The sequence below is a fragment of the Mytilus trossulus genome, chromosome 6, assembly GCF_036588685.1.
Source record: "Mytilus trossulus isolate FHL-02 chromosome 6, PNRI_Mtr1.1.1.hap1, whole genome shotgun sequence".
In the NCBI taxonomy this organism is placed as follows: domain Eukaryota; kingdom Metazoa; phylum Mollusca; class Bivalvia; order Mytilida; family Mytilidae; genus Mytilus; species Mytilus trossulus.
The window spans coordinates 59,119,579-59,145,819 of NC_086378.1; the positions used below are offsets into that span (position 1 = coordinate 59,119,579).

General features: G+C 30.9%; 1 protein-coding gene across 1 annotated transcript; it reads right to left on the reverse strand.

Moving 5' to 3' along the window:
* Positions 1 to 188: 188 nt before the first annotated feature.
* Positions 189 to 25,158, reverse strand: LOC134721605 (uncharacterized). Its single transcript, XM_063584708.1, has 5 exons — positions 25,043 to 25,158; positions 13,195 to 13,541; positions 10,275 to 10,624; positions 8,875 to 9,095; positions 189 to 6,967 (listed from the first exon to the last, which is right to left on the reverse strand). Exons 2-5 carry the CDS (start codon positions 13,539 to 13,541, stop codon positions 6,539 to 6,541), a joined length of 1,347 nt encoding a protein of 448 aa, XP_063440778.1. The 5' UTR covers positions 25,043 to 25,158; the 3' UTR covers positions 189 to 6,538.
* Positions 25,159 to 26,241: the final 1,083 nt, after the last annotated feature.

Below are 26,241 nucleotides of genomic sequence, written 5' to 3' on the forward strand. Positions count from 1 at the left end.
GAGATCAGTGTTCTGTGGTAATCAACATTGTGTTAAAGTTTGATAATGTTTGGTTGAGATAAACTAAAATTAGAGAACAGAAACTAACTTTGGGAAAAAACATACAGACAAGGGTAAAACCCTATTGAAGTAGAAATAATACCAACAATTAAAATTTATTAAGTAAATGCTGTTAGATTTATAACGAAAAAACAATGCATAAAATTATACAAAACATATCATTATATTGTTACACAGTCAATAAAGAAATAAATATTAAAATTATTAAACTTAAATAAATAACAATTGTTTATCAATCCAATGTTTATTTTTTTTAAACACACATATTAAAATAGTTAACATTTATAAATTACATAAATCATGATATTATCCACACAAAAATATCATTTTAAATGCCTTTCAGGAAGTATTGCTTGTAATAATGCCAGCATAATTCATTATTGCACTGATCAGAAATTATAGATACTTTCATTTACATTCCAATATACCTCCTAAACAATTTAAAAAAAAAACACCAAATGGACTTATGTTTTTTTTAATACCATTACTCAACTCAATAATCTTGGCAAAACGACACATCTTTTTTTTTTGTATACGCTGTAGTTTCTATTTTTGACTAAATCTGAGTATGTTGACATGTGTATAAAATTGAAGTGACAATTATGATCAATTATGTAGATATTGGTACACATTGTATCATCTTCTTTAACATGCAATAAAACAATTATAAATTTGCCTGAAATTCAGAGCTTAACTAATTTTGATATTTGAGGGGGCAAATAATGAGCTTTATACATTCTGAGCCCTAGCATTTTGATTACTGACAAGCATCTACAACAACATTTTCCTTATCTTTAAGGCACATACATCTTATCTTTTAATTAATTACATAAGTAAATTCATATCACAATATTTGACTTATTATAATGAACATATTGTTCTTTGAATTATAGTAAATGCGAATGTGTCCATAGTACAAGGATGCCCTACTCGCATTATCATTTTCTATGTTCAGTGGACCGTGAAATTAGGAAAAATACTTTAACCTGAAGTGGGACGAACGTACGAAGGGATGAATGTACGGACGAACAGACCCATAGACCAGAAAACATAATGCCCCTTTTCTATTGTAGGTGGGGTATAACAACACAAAATACTTCATACAAAAAACCAGTAAAAGCAAAAAAAAGGTGAGAAATCTTCTTCTGTTGTATCAATATATTTAAATGCGACCATACCAACTCTGAGATGTTACTTTATTGAATAAATAATGTTTTTACACATTTGTACACAAGTATCATTAGCATAATTAGGGATTTGCAATTTACACAAAACCCCATATACTTTACAGAATTTACAAACAATAAGGGATCTTCTATATAAAAAGTTAGTTAACATGTTATGAGGTTCTGTGTTATTAACACACAAAAAAGCAATGATAAGAAGACTCATAACAACTACTTTTCACAAGAAAGTAGGTGACACCATTGAATATTTTTTTCTTTCCAAACAGTGAGAGATTTCTTTTTAATTTTGAATATTAAATCTTGTAAACAACCTAAACAGACATAACTATATAAGATAAAATATGCAATATATATATTTTGTTATGTAAAGTAAACTACAACCAGATGCTCTGCAGGGTGTAGCTTTATACCACCGCAGAGGTTGAACCCTGAACGGTTGGGGCAAGTATAGACACAACATTCAAGCTGGATTTAGCTCTAAATTTGAATTGTGATTAAATAGTTGACACAGCATAGGTTTCTGACACAGAATGAATGTGTTCTAATGAACTTAAAATTTTTGTTTTCTCTTACAGCAATTCACTATGCTGTTGAATATTAATCCTCTCAAAAAAATGTTTGAAGAAATTTTCTTTTTATTCATGAAATTTCAAATGAGAAAATTGAACCCAATTTTTTTAATCACATCCCTCTTTCCCTTATTCCAAAACTAATCTCAATTAAAATTTCTGATGGAGTTTGCAACAATAACTACTCATTTAAATACATCATAAAATATTAAGATGTAAAAAATCTGCTTGTTATCACTGAATGGTAAAGATTATTTTAATTTATCAGTTGGTAGTAAAAAGTGAATATACATTGTATACTGTATATAACAAAGATTTAAGTTGATTCTGGACAAAGAAAGATAACTCCAATTAAAAAAAATTCTTGCAATTGCACAATATTGTGCAATTAGATATTTCTTGCTTACTATTCTGGACAAAGAAAGATAACTCTAATTTAAAAAAAAAAAGCTATTTCACAATATTGTGTAATTAGATATTTCTTGGCATTGCGCAATACTGTGCAATTGAAAAGACTTGCTATTGCACAATACTTAATATAATAATTTTAGATCCTGATTTGGACCAACTTGAAAACTGGACCCATAATCAAAAATCTAAGTACATGTTTGGATTCAGCATATCAAAGAACCCAAGATTTCAATTTTGGTTAAAATCAAACAAGTTTAATTTGAGAACCTTTGGACTTTAATGTAGACCAATTTGAAAACAAGACCAAAAATGAAGAATCTACATACACAGTTAGATTTGGCATATCAAAGAACCCCATTTATTCAATTTTTGATGAAATCAAACAAAGTTTAATTTTGGACCCCGATTTGGACAAACTTGAAAACTGGGCCAATAATCAAGAATCAGAGTACATTTTTAGATTCAGCATATCAAAGAACCTAACCAATTCATTTTTTGTCAAAATCAAACTAAGTTTAATTTTGGACCCTTTGGACCTTAATGTGGACCAATTTAAAAACGGGACCAAAAGTTAAGAATTTACATACACAGTTAGATTCGGCATATCAAAGAACCCCAATTATTCAATTTTGATGAAATCAAACAAAGTTTAATTTTGGACCCTTTGGGCCCCTTATTCCTAGCTAAACTGTTGGGACCAAAACTCCGAAAAATCAATACCAACCTTTCTTTTATGGTCATTAACCTTGTGTTTAAATTTCATAGATTTCTATTTACTTATACTAATGTTATGGTGCGAAAACCAAGAAAAATGCTTTTTTGGGTCCCTTTTTGGCCCCTAATCCCTAAACTGTTGGGACCTAAACTCCCAAAATCAATACTAACCTTCCTTTTGTGGTCATAAACATTGTGTTTAAAGTTCATTGATTTCTATTTACTTAAACTAAAGTTATTGTGCGAAAACCAAGAATAATGCTTATTTGGGCCCTTTTTTGGCCCCTAATTCCTAAACTGTTGAAACCAAAACTCCCAAAATCAATCCCAACCTTTCTTTTGTGGTCATAAACCTTGTGTCAAAATTTCATAGATTTCTATTAACATAAACTACAGTTATAGTGCGAAAACCAAGAAAATGCTTATTTGGACCCTTTTTAGCCCCTAATTCCTAAAATGTTGGGACCAAAACTCCCAAAATCAAAACCAACCTTTCTTTTGTGGTCATAAACCTTGTGTTAAAATTTCATAGATTTCTATTCACTTTTACTTAAGTTAGAGTGCGAAAACTAAAAGTATTCGGACGACAACGACGACGATGACGCCAACGTGATAGCAATATACTACGAAATTTTTTTCAAATTTTGCGGTCGTATAAAAATTCACTTACTAAAATGATTAATTCAGATTATGACAAATTCAAACTTGCTGAATGAATAAATAATTGTCAGATTAATGTCCAGTTGCAAATTATGTGCATATTCAGGGAGAAGATATATTCATTTGATAAGATTATTAATCCTGCTTTTGATTTAATTGACACGTGAGCCAGCTTTTAATAATTTAATTCAAACGGTAACTGAATCCACAGGAATACAATGTTTCTGCACCCAGACATTTTATTCTGTGCTGACTAGCAATCCCTCTTTTACTTCTTAAAATGCATTCACACAAACAGAGAAACAGCAAATTCAATTTGAAAATCAATGAAAAAACAAAGGTATATACAATGAGGAACTGGTTATTAAATTCTGCTTAAAAATAATAAAGAATGGCTATATTATATTTACAAATACATGACAGAACAAAAGACTGATGAGCTTAGTGAAACGATAAGAATAACATTCCAACCTTAATTCTGATGCCAACATAAAAAGAAATGCTAAAGTATCATGAATACTGAGCAAAAAGTCAAATAATTATGTATTTAAATTGCAGTATGTAAACTTGGACCTAACTTTTTACCTGTACTTTAAAGTAAAGCATTTCAAACTTGCTTTCTATTCATCTTTTTAAGGAGAACCAAGAGAAACATTTAATTTTGAGGAAAGGAGATTAATCATATACAGGTACTGCTAAGAAACTTCCAATGATACTTCATAAAGGTATTTAGTTTTAAATATTAATGCATTAATAAGAGAAGTCCATTCATTGTTAAATGTTAAAAGTATAGCTGATGAGGTGACATTGGGGATTTTTTTCTGAAATTTAGGGCAACATCAATTTCTCCCTGGAGCTTCTCTAGAGCAAAATGAGTAAATCTAAGGAGACATAGTCACACATTTCGGCTAGTGTGGTGAGCCCTGAATTATTTTATAACTAATGACAATTTGATAACTCCACTGCATTTATATAAGTTAACTGCACTGTACTGGGAGAAAACTCTAGGCTATAAGAGCACATGTTTTAAATGGAATCCTTCAACATATAAAAATTGTATAATACATATGCTATCATAAATATAGATATAAAAAAAATAAGAAATTAGTATCACGTTTTCACTTTACCCTATATTGAAAAAACATATACCTTTTGATTTTGTCTTGTTCATCAACACTTATACATTGATTGATTGTTTGGTGTTTGAGACATCTTTTAACACCTAAGTGTGCTAGTTCTTGATGGTAACTTTAAATAATCAGTTCAATAAGCATGATAAGTAAACAAAATAGTAAATAAATATTATTCATGTCATTTATCATTCCATTTCATAATAATTATATAAAATGTATGTTTCATAGAAATTTGTTTTTTTGACACATATTCTATTTCTCAAGAAAAATGCAACATTCATAAATACATGTGCTTCCCACCAAAAAATCACAACAATGCATTGGAAAACAAACAAACAACTTGACATTTCTAGTTATTTCATTGTTATAGAATGTAAAAGTAATTATAAGAATCAACTTTCAATTTAATTTTAGAATAATTAAAACGCATTGATCATGTGCAACCTGTTGTAAAGCTCTGCAAACAAAATGTAATTCATGATACAATTTCAATGCTTTTACAACCCAATAATATTATAAAAAGAAGCTTTTATTCAATTCAAAAATAAAAATTGTTTTATGTGATTTCTAAAAAATTTAGGAACAAATTACAAATCATAAGTTATTGGAATGTTAATGTCCAATTATTATTTTTTAAAACTTGAGTTCTTCCCATTTATGCATTTATAGGGGTTAGACACTTATTTTCAAGAACTCTTTCAAATACATCTATACATTTACTCCAATAAATAATGATTATATTAAACATGTTCTAAAAGGCATATTGCAGAACATTGTTAAAACAGCTTTTGACATCTTTATTTGTAGTCATATGGTCATCACAAACATTTAAAACTATATTAAAGACATAATATATTCAGGCATATAGATATTGTTGTTGATTATTAAGTGCTTCCATAGTCTTTTTTAAAACAAAATGATCAAGAATATTTTGGCTAAACTTTTTAAAAGGTCTTATTTTGCCATATATTTTCCATATTTTAACACAACAGAGACAATTCAATAACTATTGTAAATTTAACAATAATTGCAATGTTTTTTAAAATTGAAAAATTGCTAATGGATTATGTTTCCCAAAAAATTAGATAACATATCTCTACAGTGTTTCCTGTAATTGCAAATTAGTAAGCTCATGTTTTGATCATTGCTCAACAATCCCCCAAAATAGTGCACCCACAAATCTGAATTTAAGGTTGTTTACTTGTCATGTTTTTTAATTTTTGTCAGATTTTCGAAATCCTCTGGTTTTATCCATTGGAATGCCTTAAAAAGTTTTGCCCATGAACCCCCATCTTTCTTTTTATAAATCTTTTACATGTATAATAATAAGCCATTTCTAAGTCTGATAAAATCTTATTTATTTTATTTTTTAATAGTTTTTGAGCACTTTAACTGGTCAATGATAAAGCTATGAAAAATCAAAAGAGAACATTTTCCCGCCAAAATTCAAATGGCTAATATCTAGAAAACAAGCACATTGACACCTATATTTTTTTTGGCTTTTTTAATTCTTCAATAAATCCCCTTTCAATATATGTTAGTTTTAAGGAAAGTTATATATTTTGAAACTGAGCGGAAAACATCCTTAAAGAACAAATACTATACTATATGCATTAATAGATGTTTCATGTTTTTTTTTATTGGAATTGAGATTAATAGTTCAAAATAAATTCTTTTTCAACAGCTGTTAAAATTCAAGTGTTAAGATTTTCCCTATCATCAACTCTTTAATACATGTTGTAAGCTATTTAAAAAATCCTGGAAAGATCGTCATTGTGAAGGTATAATAAAAGTTCACTAATTTCTATTTTTTAGCTAAGAAAGAATAAAGCACGATCGGAAGAACAACAATAACAAACACTATCGCTCCACCCAGCAGATAAATTGGAGGTTTCAAAATGTCCACTTTATTGTCACATAACTCGTTGAGGCCATCAATGGTAGCATCATGTTTTGACTTAATGAAGTCGTAGTTTGCACAGATCGTGTTGAGTTTTTCCTCTGATATAACTGGCTTCATGCAAAAATGAAGAAGTACAGCCATGAACAGCACTTGGATGGTGATTAGAAGCAATAAGCTTGCAAAGCCAAGTCCAGATGATGCTGGTAGTTTATTTCTTGAGGGTGGAACTGGCTTTGCCCCTTCTTTAGTTTCACCTGGTAAATCTGTTTCTGGAGCGAGATATTCTAGACGGGCTTCAGGGTTTGTTACTTCTAAGGCATTACTGAAAACCTGTAAAATAAAATGATTGCTGATGTATATATTCATGTACTTCTCTTCCATTTTATGAAATTCATTCATTTGAGGTATAGGGGGAGGGTTGAGATCTCATAAACATGTTTAACCCAGCCGCAATTTTGCGCATGTCCCAAGTCAGGAGCCTCTGGCCTTTGTTAGTCTTGTATGATTCTTAATTTTAGTTTCTTGTGTATAATTTGGAGTTTAGTATGACGTCCATTATCACTGAACTAGTATGCATATTTTAGGGGCCAGCTGAAGGACACCTACGGGTGTGGGAATTCTCGCTACATTGAAGACCCATTGGCTGCCTTCAGCTGTTGTCTGCTCTATGGTCGGGTGGTTGTCGCTTTGACACATTCCCCATTTCCTTTCTCAATTTTATTAAGTATATTTCTTTATTTTAATCTCTGAACCCTTAATAAAAATTACCTGTTGAATTTATTGTAAATTTGTTTCTGTCCTGAACATACATAAATATTTGCCACTGGATGTTAAGCAATCAATCAATCAATCGCTAGCTTCCAGTGATTCCAAGTACTCTCAGAACTGCATGCTTTTGTAATGGCCAAAATTATTCAAATACCTAACATGTGTAAGCAGGTGAGGATTTTACAGTCAATTTGATTTTTTTTTTTTTTTTAATTTTTGGTGTTAAAATTCATGGTGGCCATTTGTTACTGGCGGAGAAAACCACTGCACTTCGATAGGAAAACTGACAACCCCTATGAGCATAGTTCAATCTAGAACTATCAGAATTGACTGACTAGTGATTACAGTAGTAAATACTTAGACCACTCACCCACTGAGGCCTCTTTTTATGCCCCACCTACGATAGTAGAGGGGCATTATGTTTTCTGGTCTGTGCATCCGTTCGTCCGTCTGTCAGTCCGTTTGTTTATCTTTCCGTTTGATGAAGTTGAAGTCCAATCAACTTGAAACTTAGTACACATGTTCCTTATGATATGATCTTTCTAATTTTTAAACCAAATTAAACTTTTGACCCCAATTTCACGGTCCACTGAACATAAAAAAAGGAAAGTGCATGTTTCAGGTTAAAGTTTTTGGTCAAGGTAGTTTTTGATGAAGTTGAAGTCAAATCAACTTGAAACTTAGTACACATGTTCCTTATGATATCATCTTTCTAATTTTAATGCCTAATTATATTTTTCATCCAATTTCATGGTCCATTGAACATGGAAAATGATAGTGTGAGTGGGGCATCCGTGTACTTTGGACACATTCTTGTTTACAGTTTATGATAATATAATGATAAGAAAATATGAATTTCTTGAATTTTTTTACGATAGTAGGAATAGAACAGAACTTCTGCGTTAGGCATCGAATGTGATTGTATGTGTTTGTATGGCTCAGTTAAAAGTTTCAGAATCAAAAGATTGATTTTTGATGTCTAGCCAAAAGGATATAGTATAATTATATAGGGATCCTGTTTACATGCCTATTTTATTTAATGAACATCAATATGTACTAATCAATTAACATATATATCAACTATTCCCAATCAGAAAGGAATAGATATATACGAAAATACCAAACAGAATGTTCTGCTTGATTAAAGGGCTATGCTGTTTTACAATGGGTAATGCACATTGTACATATATTTTTTTGTATATTTATAATTGTACTGTGTGATTTATTTCACAAGTCATATATAAGATTGTAAAATTGTTCAAAATTCTTTGAACTTTACTTCATGTATTTAAATCAACTAGTAAATTTAATAGTTTTGTACACAAAATTTAGCTATTAAAATGCTAAAATGTGTTCCGTCAGGGGGCGAAGCCCTGGACCTGCTGGAGGTCTATATCAGCTCCAGACCCCTGGTGATTTGTGTCTACAGTTTGACTGAATATCTAGTTACTCTCCTGTAGGCCACTTACCTGTGTCATTAGTTTAAGAACACGAACATCAATCTGTGGTATGACAGAAAACATATAAGCCATCTCTTTATCTATATCTTCACAATAATTCTTAATCCTGGCAAAGCGATTATTTGGTATTCCAAGATGTTTTCTGAATTCTGTTTCTCTTTTCTCTATTTCTGGATTGTGTCTTCCATTGAACTTGTCACATTTTGTCATAACACCAAATATTGGAATACCTGAATATGCAATTTTACAATGTAAAATTAATATTTATAATACATGTACCGCATTTATATAAAAATATGTTCAAATTTCATAACATTCTTATATGAACATGATGTAGGTTTGACAAAGATATGTGATGCATAAAAATTTTAAACTCAGTTTGCATCTCAATATTCATGATATTTAAAATGCATAAAAAAGCTAAGTCCCATTTATCAATAAAAAAACTTAAATGTTGACATCACTCACTGATGACACTATGTGTAGTTTCGACAAAAAATATCTTATTAATATATTAATGCACTTACTGTAGATTCATTTATTTTCGTGGTTTGAGGAAAACTTGCAAATTCGTGGATATTTAATTTCGAGGTTTTAGTAAATTATACATACATTCTTTAAGAAAATTTGTAATTTGTTGAGTATTGAAATTTGTGGTTCCCCTGTCCCACGAAAATTGGTATCCAACGAATATTAATGAATTCACAGTAACATATAAGTTAAACATTTTAATGAATACCTACAGTTTAACTCATGAAACTTGAATTAAGCAGTCACACATGGGAATTAACAAAAGTGACTACTTAAGAAAGGTGACATTTTAAATGAGGTTCCGAAAAATAAAATTTAATTCCGACATTGCAAATTGTTTTAGTATTTTCAATTGGAAGAGTTATGGTTTAATTTGTGTATAAGCAAACGAATGAAAAAAATGGAGATTCATGCACTCCAAGTTTGAAGAAAGCATTTGAATTCATTCATATTTGTGAATATATAGGTCAATGATACAGATTTCAATAGAAAATTGAAAAGAGTGGAACTGGGGAAATTCATAAATTCACATCCTATTGAATGAATCTTGATACTTGCAAACAGGTTTCAATTCTTACTTTGAACTCGATACTGAACATTTCATATATACACATTTCATTACGATCATGACGACTTTATTTTGGTTGTTAACAACATGTTTTTGGACATTGTAAAAACAATTATGTGCAAATATTTTGGTGACTGCTGACCACGTTAGACAAGTAACTGTTGAAAAGAGTTAAATCAAACAGAGAAAATGTTTAGGAGGGTTTGTAAGTGCACATTAGAGGCAGCAGGTCGGTGAAGGGAGGTGACTGCTGAGGCAGGTTTGACTGCATATATTTAGATAAACCTTATAGATCAGCACTGCTACGTACCTCTTAAACCATGTGCTACCTCACTCACACTTGCCATTAACTGTGTTGGAAGTGTAGTCATAGGATCTCCTGAACACACAAATATAATTCGGTCTATCACTAAATATTCTTTGCCATCTCTATATTTCGCCTTTAAACCATTTAAGCCATAATTTTGGTAGTGGGTTAAAACATCAGATAATTTTTCAAATTCTTGCATCCTTCCATAAAAAATAATATTGAGTATCTCTTTTGTAAACTCATCGTTCTGGTCTTCAAAGCCTTTCATATCAATAAATGTTGGCATTAAGATTTCATCATCCTCATCATCGTTTGATCCCTTCCTAGAGTAGTATTTCTCTTTTTTAAAACTGAAACAAAATCATAATACAAAAATTAAGTGATGAAAGAAATGTACAGAAAAGAAGCAATAAAAGACAATGAAAGTGTAATAAAGCCACAATGATAGCATATCATGCTGGCAAATCTCACATTAAGCTACCCTAAATCAAAATTTTATACTGAAATATGTGACAAGAGAACACTTTCATACCAGACTAGAAAACATAATGCCCCGATACTGTCCAAGTTGGATATAAAATGCATGACAAATTTTTCAAAACTATTAAATTAAACTCAAATTATGCAGTCTTGCCTTCAATATGAATATGCAGTTATATCTTAAATTAACTTCAAAGGATGTAGTCTTGCCTTCAATGTCAAATGAAATTAGAGTCGCTCACCTTGGTCTGTGTGAATATTAAACACAGATGGATTCATGACAAAATTGTGTTTTGGTGGTGGTAATGTGTTTGTAGATCTTACTTTACTGAACATTCTTGCTGCTTACAATTATCTCTATCTTTAATGAACTTTGCCCAGTAGTTACAGTGGAAAATATTTTGTAAAAATTTACAAAATTTATGAAAACTGTTAACAAGAGGCTGTCACAACGACAGCAAACCGGATTTATTAACATTTATTTGTGTCCTGGCAATATCACAAGAACCATTACTGATGAATGGTGAAAGTGAAAATCATCAATATCAAATTTGACCTCCATTTTGTCATCAGTATCAACATATTAAAATTTGAAAAGATTAGATTGAATGGTTCATTAGTAAATGCAACAACTTGAACAGAAACACCATTTTACGATCTTTCAAGAACCATAACTCCTAAACGGTAAAAGTCAAAGTCGTCATTATTAAACTTGACCTCTATTTTGTCATCAGTAACAACATATAAAAATTTCAATAGCTTTGGTTGAATGGTTCATGAGAAAATGCATGGACACGACTGGAAACACCATTTTTCAATCTAACAAGAACTATAACTCCTGAACGGTAAAAGTCAAAATCGTCATTATTGAACTTGACCTCCATTTTGTCATCAGTATAATAACATATTAAAATTTGGGAAGCTTTAGTAGAACAGTTCATATGTAAATGCACGGACACGACTGAAAACTCCATTCTTCAATCTTTCAAGAACCATAACTCCTGAACGCTAAAAGTCAAAAATGCCATTATTAAACTTGACCTTCATTTAGTTGTCAGTAACAACATATCAAAATTTTACAAGCTTTGGTTGAATGGTTCATGAGTTAATGCACATACAACATTTGATTGCTGCCCGCCCAACCGCCTGCCCTGCCGCCCACTGTACATCCCCATATCAATAACCGACATTTTTGTCCCAAAAATCTGGTTAAAAATTGACTTTAAAGAGCAATAAGGACTCAATTTACCATTTTGGTCATGTTGGCTTACTTGGTAGGTCTTACTTTGCTGTACATTATTGCTGTTTACAGTTTATCTCTTTCTATAATAATATTCAAGATAAATCTCCATCTATAACAATATTCAAGATAAATCTCTATCTATAATAATATTCAAGATAAATCTCTATCTATAATAATATTCAAGATAAATCTCTATCTATAATAATATTCAAGATACATGTAATAACCAAAAGCTGTTAAATTTGCTTAAAATTACCAATTCAGGGGCAGCAACCCAACAACAGGTTGCCTGAATGGTCTGAAAATTTCAAGGAAGATAGACCTAATGAACAATTTTATACGTGTAAAATTTGCTCTAAATGCTTTGGTTTCAGAGATATGAGCCAAAAACTGCATTTTACCCTATGTTCTATTTTTTGCTATGTCCGCCATCTTTGTTCATGGGCAGGGTCATCAAACACAAATTTAAAACTGATGATTGTGGACAAGTTTGTTTAAAGTTGCGTGAGCAGTTTCATCAGAGAAGACTTTAATAAAATAATACAAAAATTTACGAAAAATTGTTTAAAATGGACTATAAAGAGCAATAACTCCTAAAGGGATCAACTGACCATTTTGGTCATGTTGACTTATTTGTAGATCTTACTTTGCTGAACATTATTGCTGTTTACAGTTTATCTCTATCTATAATAATATTCAAGATAATAACCAAAAACTGCAAAATTTCCTTAAATTACCAATTTAGGGGCAGCAACCTAACAAACATGACAAAGGGTTGTCAGATTCATCTGAAAATTTAAGGGCAGAGAGATCTTGACCAGATAATCAATTTTACCCCCATATCAGATTTGCTCTAAATGTTTTGATTTCAGAGATAAAAGCCAAAATCAACATTTTACCCCCTATGTTCTATTTATGGCCATGGTGGCCATATTGGTTGGTTTGCAGGGTCACTGGACACATTTTTAAAAATAAATACCCCAATGATGATTGTGGCCAAGATTGGTAAAATTCGGACCATTAGTTTCAGAGGATAAAATTTTTGTAAAAGTTAACGACGACAGATGCCCAGTGATGAGAAAAGCTCATTTGGCCCTTTGGGCCAGGTGAGTTTAAAAATTAAAAAATGCAGTTAATAAATGCAGTTTATATTCATATACTGAATTGTATTGTGAGTGTGAGCTATATAGACTATACCTAATCAATTTTTGTGAAATCTGTTTCCCCAATCCACCGTAGCTCCCATGTGCTGCTAGTTCTTTCCATTTTTCATCACTAAAGCTGGCAAATATAGTATTAAGAAGAGATGATTTTCCACATCCATGTGATCCAATAATTGCAATATTCAATGGACGTTTTCCACTTGATATTGTACCAACCTCTTTTTGACAAATTTTAATCAGCTTCTGTTTGTCATCCCAACCTTTTTTCTTTGTAGAATCAATCTCAAGGAGGCTACCTATATCTATATCACTGTCTGAATCTTCTGTCTTTGAAACTGGCCCACTTGAACCTTCATAGGTATCCCGACTTATTTCAGCCATCTATAAATATATATAATCAAAAATTTCAGATAATCATGCAACTGAGCTTTGAAATGTACTCGAGTTTTATATCATGTATATATGTTGAAAATCCCCTGCATTTATATAATATTCAAAATAATGTGCTGCTTGAAATGATCATATATGCTGTAAATGTAAATACTGCTACTTAAAAATTGATCATTTTACGAAGTTATATACTAGTAGTCAACTTTAAAAGAGCCCTAAAAGTAGTATGTGTAATTTTTACTTTTTCCAACTCATACTTCTTAGTTCTACTCATTTTTTTCCTCAATAAGTTATAGTTATTGACCAAGCAAGTCAGTATATATCATTTAATTGCAGCACTGCTCTGGTAACACTAATTAACCCAAACGACTTAGGAGTTCAGGATAAAGGGTCATCCTGAGTTGTGAAGATTAAATGAAATATACTGAAATCGTTACATTATTTGGAGAATTGTGATATAAAGGAAGCCTTAATTTTCAATTTGTAACAATTAAGACAATGCCTTATTGTCTGGTTGAAACTAAGTATTATACTATATGTTGCAATCTAGATGTCCATAGTTTGTTTTTGTCGTTTGATTGCTGTTTCCTGTCGTTCAGGCCCCAAACCCATCCGGCCCCAGGTCAATCTGGCACAAAGTTGATCCAGTCCATGTCGATCTGGCCCCAAGTCGATCCAGCCCCATAGTAAAAAATGAATAAACTATCTTCACTGTATATATGGTGTATATGATAATAATTAATTGTATTTTTTTCCCAGGTTACATCATATGCTTCTATAACACTTGATTTTTTTGTAATATCAACAAGGTCTTTTATAGTTTGATCTTTTGTTTGGTGTATATAATAATAATTAATTGTATTTATTCTGGTAACATCAAAGGTTTCTATAACACTTGGGTTTATTTTTTGTAATATTGAAAATAGTCAATATATTTTTCTTAAATTTGACAATATTTTGAATAGTTGTGTGTAGATAAAAAAAAAAGTTATATGAGTATCGATTATTCTTTATTGCAAGAAAACAACAAAACAATGACACTAAATGCACATTTTCACTCTCAAAAATATAATATCAGCACTACCTGAGTCAGAGCTCAGACATAAACAGGTCGATTTCTGTATTTGACTTAAATATGTTAAAGAAGTCAAAACATGTATATATATTACATTATTATAAAAATGTGTTTTCAATTTTAGACTTATCTAAGTAAGAAAATGACAGACTTGTTGGGGTCAATTTCTGAAGATGAAAAAACTTAATTTTAATTGGTGGCCGAAGTACACCACCAATGACAGCAAAAACCTGTCTGAGAGTTCACAAGGTCTAGAGCTATCTATTATTTAATTATCTAATTGAACATCCTTACTAAACTCAGATGTTTTACCTCATTAAGTGTGGCTCCAGGTGGTTGCATTGTAAGGTTAATTAACATCATATCCGATTTTTTAGACTCTCATTCATATTTTTCTTTAGAAGACAAAGCATTGGCTTTCAATGTTGTCATTATTTGATATAGATGCCTGACCTTTTAATAAATATATGCGTTGGTCTTGAAGTTATCAAATTTTGGTAACTTATCGACTTGTAGAAGTTGACATTTGCAATTTTTTGATTCTGGTCAATTATTTCTTGCTTAACAATATTTGACTTATAAAAGTCGTATTTTGTCTTGCATTAAAGGGAGACAAATCCTAAAACTTACAAATTTAAACCTCTATGTGTCATAAGCAGATTCAGACTTATTTATGTCTGATCAGCTCTGACCGATTACTAAAATATAGCAAAAAATTCATAAAATTGAGAATGGAAAAGGGGAATGTTCATAATTGTTTTGTTAGTGAATTATATAATAAAGGAGCAAAGATTGGCGTCCAGAATATGAACCACCCGTACGAAATAAGTAGTAGGATTCCACCCAGACACTAGTAGGAATGAAGTAGGAATCCGCCTAGATTCAAAGATTCTATATAGAAAGTAGACGGACATGGAAATGAACAAAAGTCTGACTGGATTTTTTAATATTCCTACTTCAAAAATCCTTCTACCTAGGTGGAATTGTTAAAGTCTGTATAGATTTTTTTCTGTTTTGAAAATCTGAGTTGATTATTTATTTTCCTACTACATGTTTAAAATTCCTACCAGAATTTATTTATATATTCCTACCAGAAAATCTTTCTACCTGGAAAGTTATCTTGATCTGGATTCCTGTTTGCAAATAACACACATTTTGCAATGTTAAATGCAAGCAAGTTCCAGTTCACAAATTCAAAAGTTGGAGGGGAAAGATTGAAAAGTTGTGTTGGAATACAATGATGCAAGCTAGGGTCACACAACATAACAATGTAGAAATGTAAGAAAATATGGATAATCAAGACTAAAGGTAATTCTTATACATTCAAGATGATTTTTTTTATCTGCCTGCCAAAAATATTTGGTAATCAATTAATAATTCATTAATAGTGCATAATATTACTCATTATTTGTTCTTTAAACTAATTTAGATCTACATGTACTTTAGGTATAACACTTTCTATAGCTTGCATATATTGCATGCAGTTTCCTTAAACATTTCAAAAGTCTATTTGTTTAAAAAGGAATTGATTCCATGAATTTCCTTTGTTCTTTGTTGTTGAGATTCAAACTTATCATTGACCCAGTTGTGTATTTTTGAATATACACTTACATTTTGTATATTTTTAGATTCCTACCAGAAAATATTTTTTTCTGGGTGGAATTTTGAAAAATTCCTACCAGGTTTTCTAGTAGGAATTTTATTTTCCTACCAAATTATTCCTCCTAATTTGCATATTCCTGGTAGGAATATACAATATTCCTACTAAGAAATTCCTGCTAATTTAAATTTTTCGCCTATTTTCCGTGTGGATTCCTACTACTGTCTGACTGGAATATTACTCTTTTCTGGTAGGAATTCAAAGCAATTTTCCTACTATATTCCGTGTACATTCCATACAGATTGTTTCATACAGGAAGATTACAATAATTTAAGTTATGTAAAATTGATAAATTTGTTCGGCTAAAAATGTCAAACGCTATCAGTATTTAATACACACTAACAAACACACTATCTCTGACACTCACATATATTTATATATTTAACTTTTAAATCATTTACACTAACAGTATCACTCAGAGTCACTTTCTTAAAGGGGTCACATTTGCAGCACTACAATATCATATGCCTGGCAGCATTGAACTGTCATATTCCAGACATATATAATATTTGCTCATCAAGAACAAATGCACTATATTACTGGTATTACAGAGACGGAGTTGCCACTTTGAACATTGCTCACACTGAAGTGCATGCTGTTGAAGTCTAACATGTTGGTCCACACAAGGAAAAGCCATTGTGATATTAAAAACAAACACATTCTATAGAAAGGATTCAGCGAATCAAACAACATTTCTCAATTTGAGAAATTTTAAGAACTTTTATTAAAAGAAAGACAAAGTTTGTATGTATCAGCTTGGGGATCGGCTTGTATCATGATGTATTTAACTATTTGTTATTACACAAGATGAAAGACTTGTTAGGATCACAGTCAATTGAAATGCTGATTAATGTTGATGTCTGAATTCTTTTCTACACGTTTTAATATAATTATACTCAATAATCTTGAAAATTTGTAATAAAAACATAAAGAAAATATTTTTCAGAGGCCTTTTTTATTTTTTTTTACCGTACGCCTTTTACATTTATAATTAAAATCATAAACATTTATGAATTACAATCAATATATACCTTTATTTTTATTCCTTATAAATATATTTTTATTGGGGCCAGATTGGCATGGGGCCGGATCCACGTGGGGCCAGATCGACTCAAAAGCTTGATTGCCTTCCTATTCAGCTATTGACATTTACATGTATAACATACATATCCTACAGTTTTATAGTTCCATTTGGTGTAAATCAGAGCATGAAAATTCATTACTGAAATGGTTATGAGTATAGATTACTGTAAATTCAATAAAGGGCTGCACATTAGCGCATGATACGCCTGTTGCTCTTTTAACTGTTACATTAATAATTATTCACCAAAGTTTCACCAAAGTTGCATAAAATCCCCCTTTTTTAATTATAAAAATTCATTACTTAAGCAAACATAAAATCTAAAATTTAGAAAAATGGAAAGGGAGCTTATGTCATTAGATATAAACAATTTATCAAAGTTGCATAAAATTTTGTGAAAGTGTTGTTATTGTCCCAAAATTGGAAAATCCCCCCTTTTTTAAGCATAAAAATTCATAACACGGAAATATAACATCTGAAATTTATAAAAATTGAAAGGGAGCTTGCATCAATAGATATAAACAATTCACCAAAGTTTCATTGATGTTGGTGAAAGCCTTTTTGAGTTAATGTCCGAAATGTTAAAAATCCCCCTTTTTTTTATGAATGAAGTCCCATAAATCCAAAACTTAAAATCTGAAATTTATAAAAATTGAAAGGGAGCCTTCATAAATAGATATAAACAATTCACCAAAGTTTCATGGACATTGGTGAAAGCCTTTTTAAGTTATTATCCTAAGTGTTGAAAATCCCCCCTTTTTTATGAATAAAGCCCCATAAATCCAAAACTTAAAATTTGAAAATAAAAAAAACAAAGGGAGCTTACATCAATAGATATAAATAATTCACTTAGTTTCATGGAAATTGATGAAAGTGTTTTTGAGTTATTGTCCGAAGTGTAGACGACGGACCCCCTTTTTTATGAATAAAGCCCCATAAATCCAAAACTTAAAATCTGAAATTAAAATAAAACGAAAGGGAGCTTATGTCAATAGATATAAACAATTCACTCAAGTTTCATGGAAATTGATGAAAGTGTTTTTGAGTTATTGTCCGAAGTGTAGACGACGGACCCCCTTTTTTATGAATAAAGCCCCATAAATCCAAAACTTAAAATCTGAAATTAAAATAAAACAAAAGGGAGCTTATGTCAATAGATATAAACAATTCACTTCAGTTTCATGGAAATTGGTGAAAGTGTTTTTGAGTTATTGTCCTAAATGTGGACAATGGACCCCCTTTTTTTTATGAATAAAGCCCCATAAATCCAAAACTTAAAATCTGAAATTCAAAAAAAACGAAAGGGAGCTTACTTTAATAAATATAAACAATTCACTTAAGTTTCATGGAAATTGGTGAAAGTGTTTTTGAGTTATTGTCCGAAGTGTGGACAACAGACAGACAACGGTATACCATAATAAGTCCTGTCTAAAAGACAACAGGCGTATAAAAATTATTGCATGCGTTTATTATTGCCATTTTGTCATTCAAGACTTAAATGAGATTTTAATTTTTACGATTTCGAGAAAAATCATGTTTAATTCATATAAAGTATTTCAAAATGCGAGTTTAAATTATTGCGTTTACAACTCTGTCGCATTTTTCGCAATAATAAAAACCTCACTTTAATTTCAGAATTTACAATAACTGTCTTTAATTCTTTCCCTCAATAATATGCTTAGAGGAAAATGAACCGACATGACAGACGAGAAATGTACCTACTAAAAAATATTTAATAAACAAAACAAATTTTAAAATGTTTCTCTTTAAAAAAAATTAACTTTCTCTCCCCTTCATTTTTTATTATACTATATTACTTTTTTAGGACATAGCACATCTAAACAAGGTCTGATTTGTCTGCAGTTCATCCCCTGCCCAAAAAGCTTAAAATCATTATATGCTTGAATGAACTGCTCCAAAAATAAACCCAAATTTTAATTTTATAAGTGCATATATCATGTTTATGTGCACAGACATGAGACTTGTACATGTTATACATTTTGTTATAGGGACCTATATAATTCACTGTGTATACATTTTGTTGATTTAGTAGCAAACCTGTGCCTGTTGTTATGAAGTTCAATTCATTAGGAAAGATTTAAAACAAGCTCCAAACTTTTTAAATATCAAACCCATTTCATTTTTGTCTCAGTTATTACATAATATTATACAAATACATAAAATATTACAATTATTGACATCTTATTCAGTAAAAAAAACAAAACAGCAAAAGTCTAATGGTGTTTCTTTTTTTTTCTACTTTTGATTTTGTTTTTTATACAACCACAAAAATTTACAGATTTTTGGTCTAGATCTTATATTGGTATCACGTCGTCCTCGTCAGTGGCATCAGTGTTGTAGTCAGCGTCGTCCTAAGATGGATTGTTTCCAGATAATAACTTTTGAATAAGTAACAAGAAATCAATAAAATTTAAACATGATGTTTAATTATCACCACAAGACGAAGCTTGGGATTGATTTTGGGGGTTATGGTCTCAAAGGTTTCAGAATTAGGGGCCCAAAGGAAAAAAAACCCAGCATCTATCTAGTTTAGACAGGACAAAAAGTTGTGTACTAGTATTTCAATTGTTCTGAAATTATACCACAATGTTTATAATATCATAATAAGAAGGTTCAGATTTATTTTAAGGGGTTATTGGGCAAACAGTCTAGGAATAAAGGGCCTAAAAGGGGCCAAAAACAAGCATTTTTTTTAGTTTCAAGACAATAATGACAATACCTTGTGTGTAACTGTATGGATCTCTCTGCCATTGTACCACCATAAGTTTCCATATAACACAAGAAAGGCTGGGAGTCAGTTTGGGGTTAATTTTCTCAAATATGTAGAAATAAGGGGCCAAAATAGGTTCAAAAAGAAGCATTTTTCTAGTTTACAATGTTTACAGACAATAACTTGCATGACTTGTGTTTAAATGTATGGATCTCTATAATTTTTCACAGGAAGGTTCAATATCACTAAAGGAAGGTTGGGATTGATTGTCCCAATTGTTTAGGAATTAATGGCCAAAAAGGGGGTGCAAAATAATCATTTTAAATTTGTAGTTTTCAAACAATAACTTATGTTTATTGTATGAATATCTCTGAAATTAAACCACAAGTTACCATACCATCAAGGGATGTAGCATTGACATTTGGGGTTATGGCTCATAATGATTCAGAGTTAGGGGCACAAAAGGTTAAAACTAGGTATTTCTGGTCAGTAGACAATTAAGACAATTTAAAAGCAGTGTAACGGAGGTAATTCTAAAACATTTAACATACAATGTTGGGTATTTTCGGATTTACCTCCCTTACATTATTTGTATATAATGTATAAAGAAATGTCAGGTTTTAGACAAATGGAAAAAAAAAGGGGGGTGGTAGTTGTTTTCAATTTTTTTTCTTCAAATTTCTCAAATTTCAAATTTTTGAAAAGTTAAAAGAAGAAATCTTTAAATGCACAATATTGCACAATAGACACAAATGATAGATTTGTAAGATCTTTACATTTGTTTTGTGTCAAAAACTCATATTATGTCAAAAATTCAGAGCTGTCATTGTTGTATGAAGCTTGAATGTTCTGTCCATACTTGCCCCATCTATGCAGGATAGCGGTCGTATCAAGCTTCACCCTGCTGAGCACCTGGTTGGTTTTTTTTGTTTTGTTTTGTTTGTTTTGATTTGATTCTTTTTATATATTTCATTTCACATTGTTTCTTTTTCCTTATAATACTTCTATATCATGCATATTACATGTATTAGCATTACATGCAATTATTATAAAATTAAACCATTCTGAGCGATATTTCTTATTTCAATGCCACACTATTGTAACATTAGTCCAAAATGTCTTGACCATGTTGACAGGCTATTTAAAAAAAAATTCTGTGAAGCCTCAAGCCCGATCTTAATATCAAAGTAGCCTCTGAAGACATCCTTATATTCTATTATTTGAACTATTGTACCACAGGCACTTGTTTCTATCTGTAAAAAGTTCAACTATCCATATGTATAGAAGAAGGTGGCTACGTGAATATTACCATTTAACATCAAGTAGGGTTATGGTTTTTTGTCTGAATCAGATTTTTTTCTTTCCGAAAGCTTGATCAATTTTATTTGTTTTTTTCAACACTATCAATAAGATTATTTTTTTCAACATTTACGATTATAAGGTATGGGCAATTTTTTTTTTTTTGTCATCTGCTTGACCCTAAAGAATATATATATGTTTCCTCAAATTGGGTTCAGAATGTATTTTTGTTTAGAAACAAAACATTACATAGTTTATGGATAGTAGACCTTTACATGAATACAAAAGTGCCTGATGTAAATTGTGATATAATATAAAACACTGTGGGGCTAATTGGGGTCTAAGCGTGACGCGGGATTGCTGATTTTTAGTAAGCGTGACACGTGAAAGTCGAATTATTTTGCCGTGAAAACAGGAAATGGGGTCTAGCAGGACCTGGGAAATTACAAACAAATGAGAATTGCTTCAGTACATAGCATAAGCGTGATACAGGAATCTGTCAAAACAGTAAGCCGGATCTGGGATCAGAACCCCCCAATGAGACCCCCAACACTGTTTTAAAAACTTAAGAAATTTAAGGAATTTCTGTAACTTACAAAAAAAATGTAGATCTAAAAAAAGATTATTACTTTTATTCTCCTATTAATTCAACAGAAAATAGGTACCTTAAAACCTTAAAAAATGCATAGTTCTATCAACGGTAGATTGTGAGTTTAATTGAACTGTGACCGTATATTTTTATTTTCCCATTAAGGATGTTTGCTAAAGATGCCATTATTTTTATCAACATACAAGTGTATGCTACTCTTCCCTAGAAAGAAAATTGAAATTAACAAATTTCAAAGATTATACAACCATATTTTTGTGTCGTTTATCGCGTTACTTTTCGCTTCTGAAGTGCATAACGCTGACTGATTTATAGATAATCGTCACCGGCAAATTCGTAACTTTTGCTTTCAAATAATAAAGAACATGGACCAAAAAGAATAGTGAAAAGAAAATACTGAGAACTATAAGCATTTCTGTAGCAGGTGTAAGAACACTGTCGTTACTTTGGTTTCCCATTTCGTAACGCAAAGTTTAGATGGTGTAATCTGCTTTGTTGTAAAAGAATTCTTTGCAGCAATATGCAATTATGAACTCTTGCAAGATGTTCAAACAGGTAAATCAGAGATGATTTACATTCTTGTTTTGTTCTTCGTAATAATTAAGTTAGAAAATGACGTTATCGTTATGCGTTACATTTCACACGAAACAGAAGTCCAGTTATTTATTAAAATTGTTTTTGTTGTTAAGTTCTATTCATTTCCGCTCATACGTGAAACATGTGACTAACATGTGATCACGCCCTTACAACCGGATATACGAAATACTATGTCTAAACATTGTTTTTGTTTCCAATGGGATGTTAGCAAACATAATCTGTAGACTTGTTTCGTCTTGTTTAAAAAAGGAAAATACAATTATCAAAGAGATTGCGCCGGGGGGCTATTATTTTTCCAATGTGCATAATGTTACATACGATCTTGTGTGAAAATAAATGGCCAATGACTTGACAAATCGATTTTAGATTTGACCGACGTTTAACGCACTTTGTTTCCCAATAACGATGTAAAGGGTCCTTGGAAAATTCAACCGAAATTACGTCTCTTATCATGGTGTCGATGTTCGTTGGATTGATTTTGCTTCAGCAGTAAATATTACTGGATATTTTAGGTGAATAAAGATAATTTAATATAAAATACATGTTAATATACCGTTACACTTGGAATGTACAGAGTTGGTATCTTTGTCACAATTTTTCATGAATTTTTTTTATTCATGTTCTGCAAACACTTTTCAGAAACGCAATAAACTTGTCAAAGGAAAAGTAAACTTTTATCATTCATGACGTGAAAGGAAGTACTTTATAGATTTTAGCCCACTAAAGTAGGTTAAAATGTGGAAACCATGTAGATATTGTACAGGTCACAAATATCACATGGTGCCTATTTTAAAGATTCTAATTCCAAGTTAAAAGTTTTTTTCTTTACTGGGTTTAAAGAATTTTACATTGCCAATGATTTGGAATAAATTGTATATAACTGGAATTTCAAAACTAAATATAAATACATTTTTTTGGTTAAAACATCAAGATACAACGATTATGGTATCCTGTATCAATGAAGAAAATATGGAAATTTCTGAATAAATTGTACTTTAATTGTTTTCAAAACAAGCACATATTTAGTAGTTTTATAATACTGTTACATTTTAAGATGGATTTTAAGAAAAGGTATACTGTTCAGATTATTTTAAGCAGATTTTGCAATAAAATAAAACTAAAAAAATGCTTTCAGTTTCTTATGGTTTCCTGTCGCGTTTTAAAAAACCTTTAATTTAATATTGAAAATAGATTTCAATTATTAACATGAAGCAAGTAACACTAGTAATGGTGTTCATTTATGTCTTTTAAAATATATTGTGCAAAATAAAGAAAATAAAGATTGGTTTACTGTTTGGTTTCCTGTCACGTAAACGGTGAATCAAAATGTATTAATTTTTTCTCGAAAAACTCAATTGTTCCATTAATACTGTTCTAACACAAACACAACCCACAGAATAAAAGTTAAAGTTTTAGAACTTATAAAAAAGGATACAAAAAGAAACCAAAGGCTGAATACCAAATTATGGTCCATATATACATTATAGTGTGAGTGAAGATGACATTATCTGTATACATGGTATAGAGCTAATAAAATTAAGTTGAACATTATTCGGTTTAGCTAAAAAATATTTTTAAGTGAAAGTTCGTGAATCGTTACGGAGATTTTGACAAGAACAAGTCCAAAAGAAACATATAACTTGATCGAAAACAGTTTTTTTAGTTTGTAATGTCAATAAATTGTTTAGAAAAGCTAGCATTAAAGAGTTAAGTGTTACTATGTATCAGCATTTAGATACTGGTTTGATATTAACCTCCGTAACAAAGATGGGGTGTGGATTAATACAAGCATAAAAAATGGACATACAAGTGATTCAAAACATAAATAATAGCTAGCTAGGGGTTTTCCTGGAAAGCTGTATTATGAAACTAAAATATTATACAGCAAAACATTTCATTAGTTTAAATTCATTACTAAATAAGTTGTGAAAATTACTAATTTGAATTATTTTTTAAACGCTATATTAATTCAGACCTTAAAATTGGTATTTGCTTTCAATTAATGTATACAGAATAATACGTATAAATCAGTTTGCGATGGTGGTAAATGTAACCCATTTCACATGAGCCTTGATTTAAACCTTGTGTTTTTCTCTATTGCAATTTTTAAGATGACTTTATACAACACTAACCTCCGATACGTTCATACTTACCTTGTCCTACAAAAAATGCTAAAACTTGAAAACAACTGAAATGGTGTAAGTAAAAATTTTAAAAAATGACAGACTAGATATAGACACAGAAGAAAACAGCACTCTCTCTCTGCTCAGTTGAAATTTATTTTTGAACAGTGTCTACATTCGAATTGTACCCATTTTTTTGGGAATGACTGAGAAGTCAATTAGAAGACTGCAACCTTACATAATAACCAGCTCAACAGTTCGAGGATGTCATAAAAATTTGACATGACAACTATTTTTAGAGGTATATCATAAAACTTACTATTCACAGCAAACTTTAAAGCCTATTGTTTCCCCCGTTACTAAATGAAAATGACTCCCAAACAATAGTTCGATGGCAGCTCTCACGGTATTTTACTTTCGTTTTCACAGTCAACAAATACAGGGCAATTTCTGATTGGACACTCGGGAATATCTCGTCTCGGCCCAATACAAATTGTTTTCCTACTTTTGTCCCAATAAACTCGCCCCACTGACATGTAAAAATTTATGAAACCCGGCAAATTATAGTTTTCTGCTATTTTTTTCTTTAATACTTTCAATTTTGAAACACGTCCTCACTGGAATCTATAACTTCTGTAATGAGACGTTATAAAAAAAATTGTGTCACACATAAAAGTTTCTTTAATGCATGGCTATTTTGCCGGTTCCTGCAAAATAGCCTCTTAGCGCGGGTGCTATTTAACCGGCCCCTCCTCAAAATAGCCTCAATGGTGCTATTTTGCCGACAAAATCGGCGTTTTGCATTTGCGCCAATCTGCATTTCATTTGCGCCGATTTTTTTACAGGTAAATAATAGGTAAATTACAGGTTAAAATCGAATATAAGAAGGTGTGGTATGAGTGCCAATGAGGCAACTCTCCATCCCAGTAATGTTATTTTCATTTATCATTAAAGACATCTTCCGTTAGCCAGTTGTACATATTATGTTATGAATTGTCAATCATAACATGCATATAACTGTTGTCTCCTGTTTTAAATCAAGAAGTAAAAACCTAAGATAAATTTAAAGCACTTTGTTTATACTAAAATGAAGAAATAAAAATATATGTACAGCATTCAAATCCATAAAAACGGAATACATTCAAATCATAAATCTGATTTTGCCGAGTATGCATATAGTAGGCAACACATGTAATATATTCCTTTCTTATGATTTCGTCTCTTCTATATTTGGCGTAATTGTCGATAAAGAAGGCCATCTTTTCTTTGTCTGGCATACGTACTGGTGGGGGTATTTCTAGAGTTCGCATTTTCTCACAAGGGAGCTATTAAACCAAGAGTTCCACATGGTGAAGTTGAAATCATCCGGCTTCGTTTATTTTATGGATGCCATCACGAATTGGTTGACCGTTTTGGAATGTGCACTTGTACGTTGTCTACGAATGCATAGGCACTTGTTTCTATTCATTGGAAGACCCACTATCAACGTACATTTACGAGAAGGTACCCAACTACTTT

What these genes read in the sequence shown, in the direction of transcription:
- LOC134721605 (XM_063584708.1), bottom strand. Translation starts at nt 13,541, where the DNA reads ATGGCTGAAATAAGTCGGGATACCTATGAAGGTTCAAGTGGGCCAGTT. An exon ending in GGTAGCACATGGTTTAAGAG is followed by an intron (nt 9,096 to 10,274) that starts GTACGTAGCAGT and finishes TTGCATATTCAG; the next exon opens with GTATTCCAATATTTGGTGTT. An exon ending in TTCTTAAACTAATGACACAG is followed by an intron (nt 6,968 to 8,874) that starts GTAAGTGGCCTA and finishes TTTATTTTACAG; the next exon opens with GTTTTCAGTAATGCCTTAGA.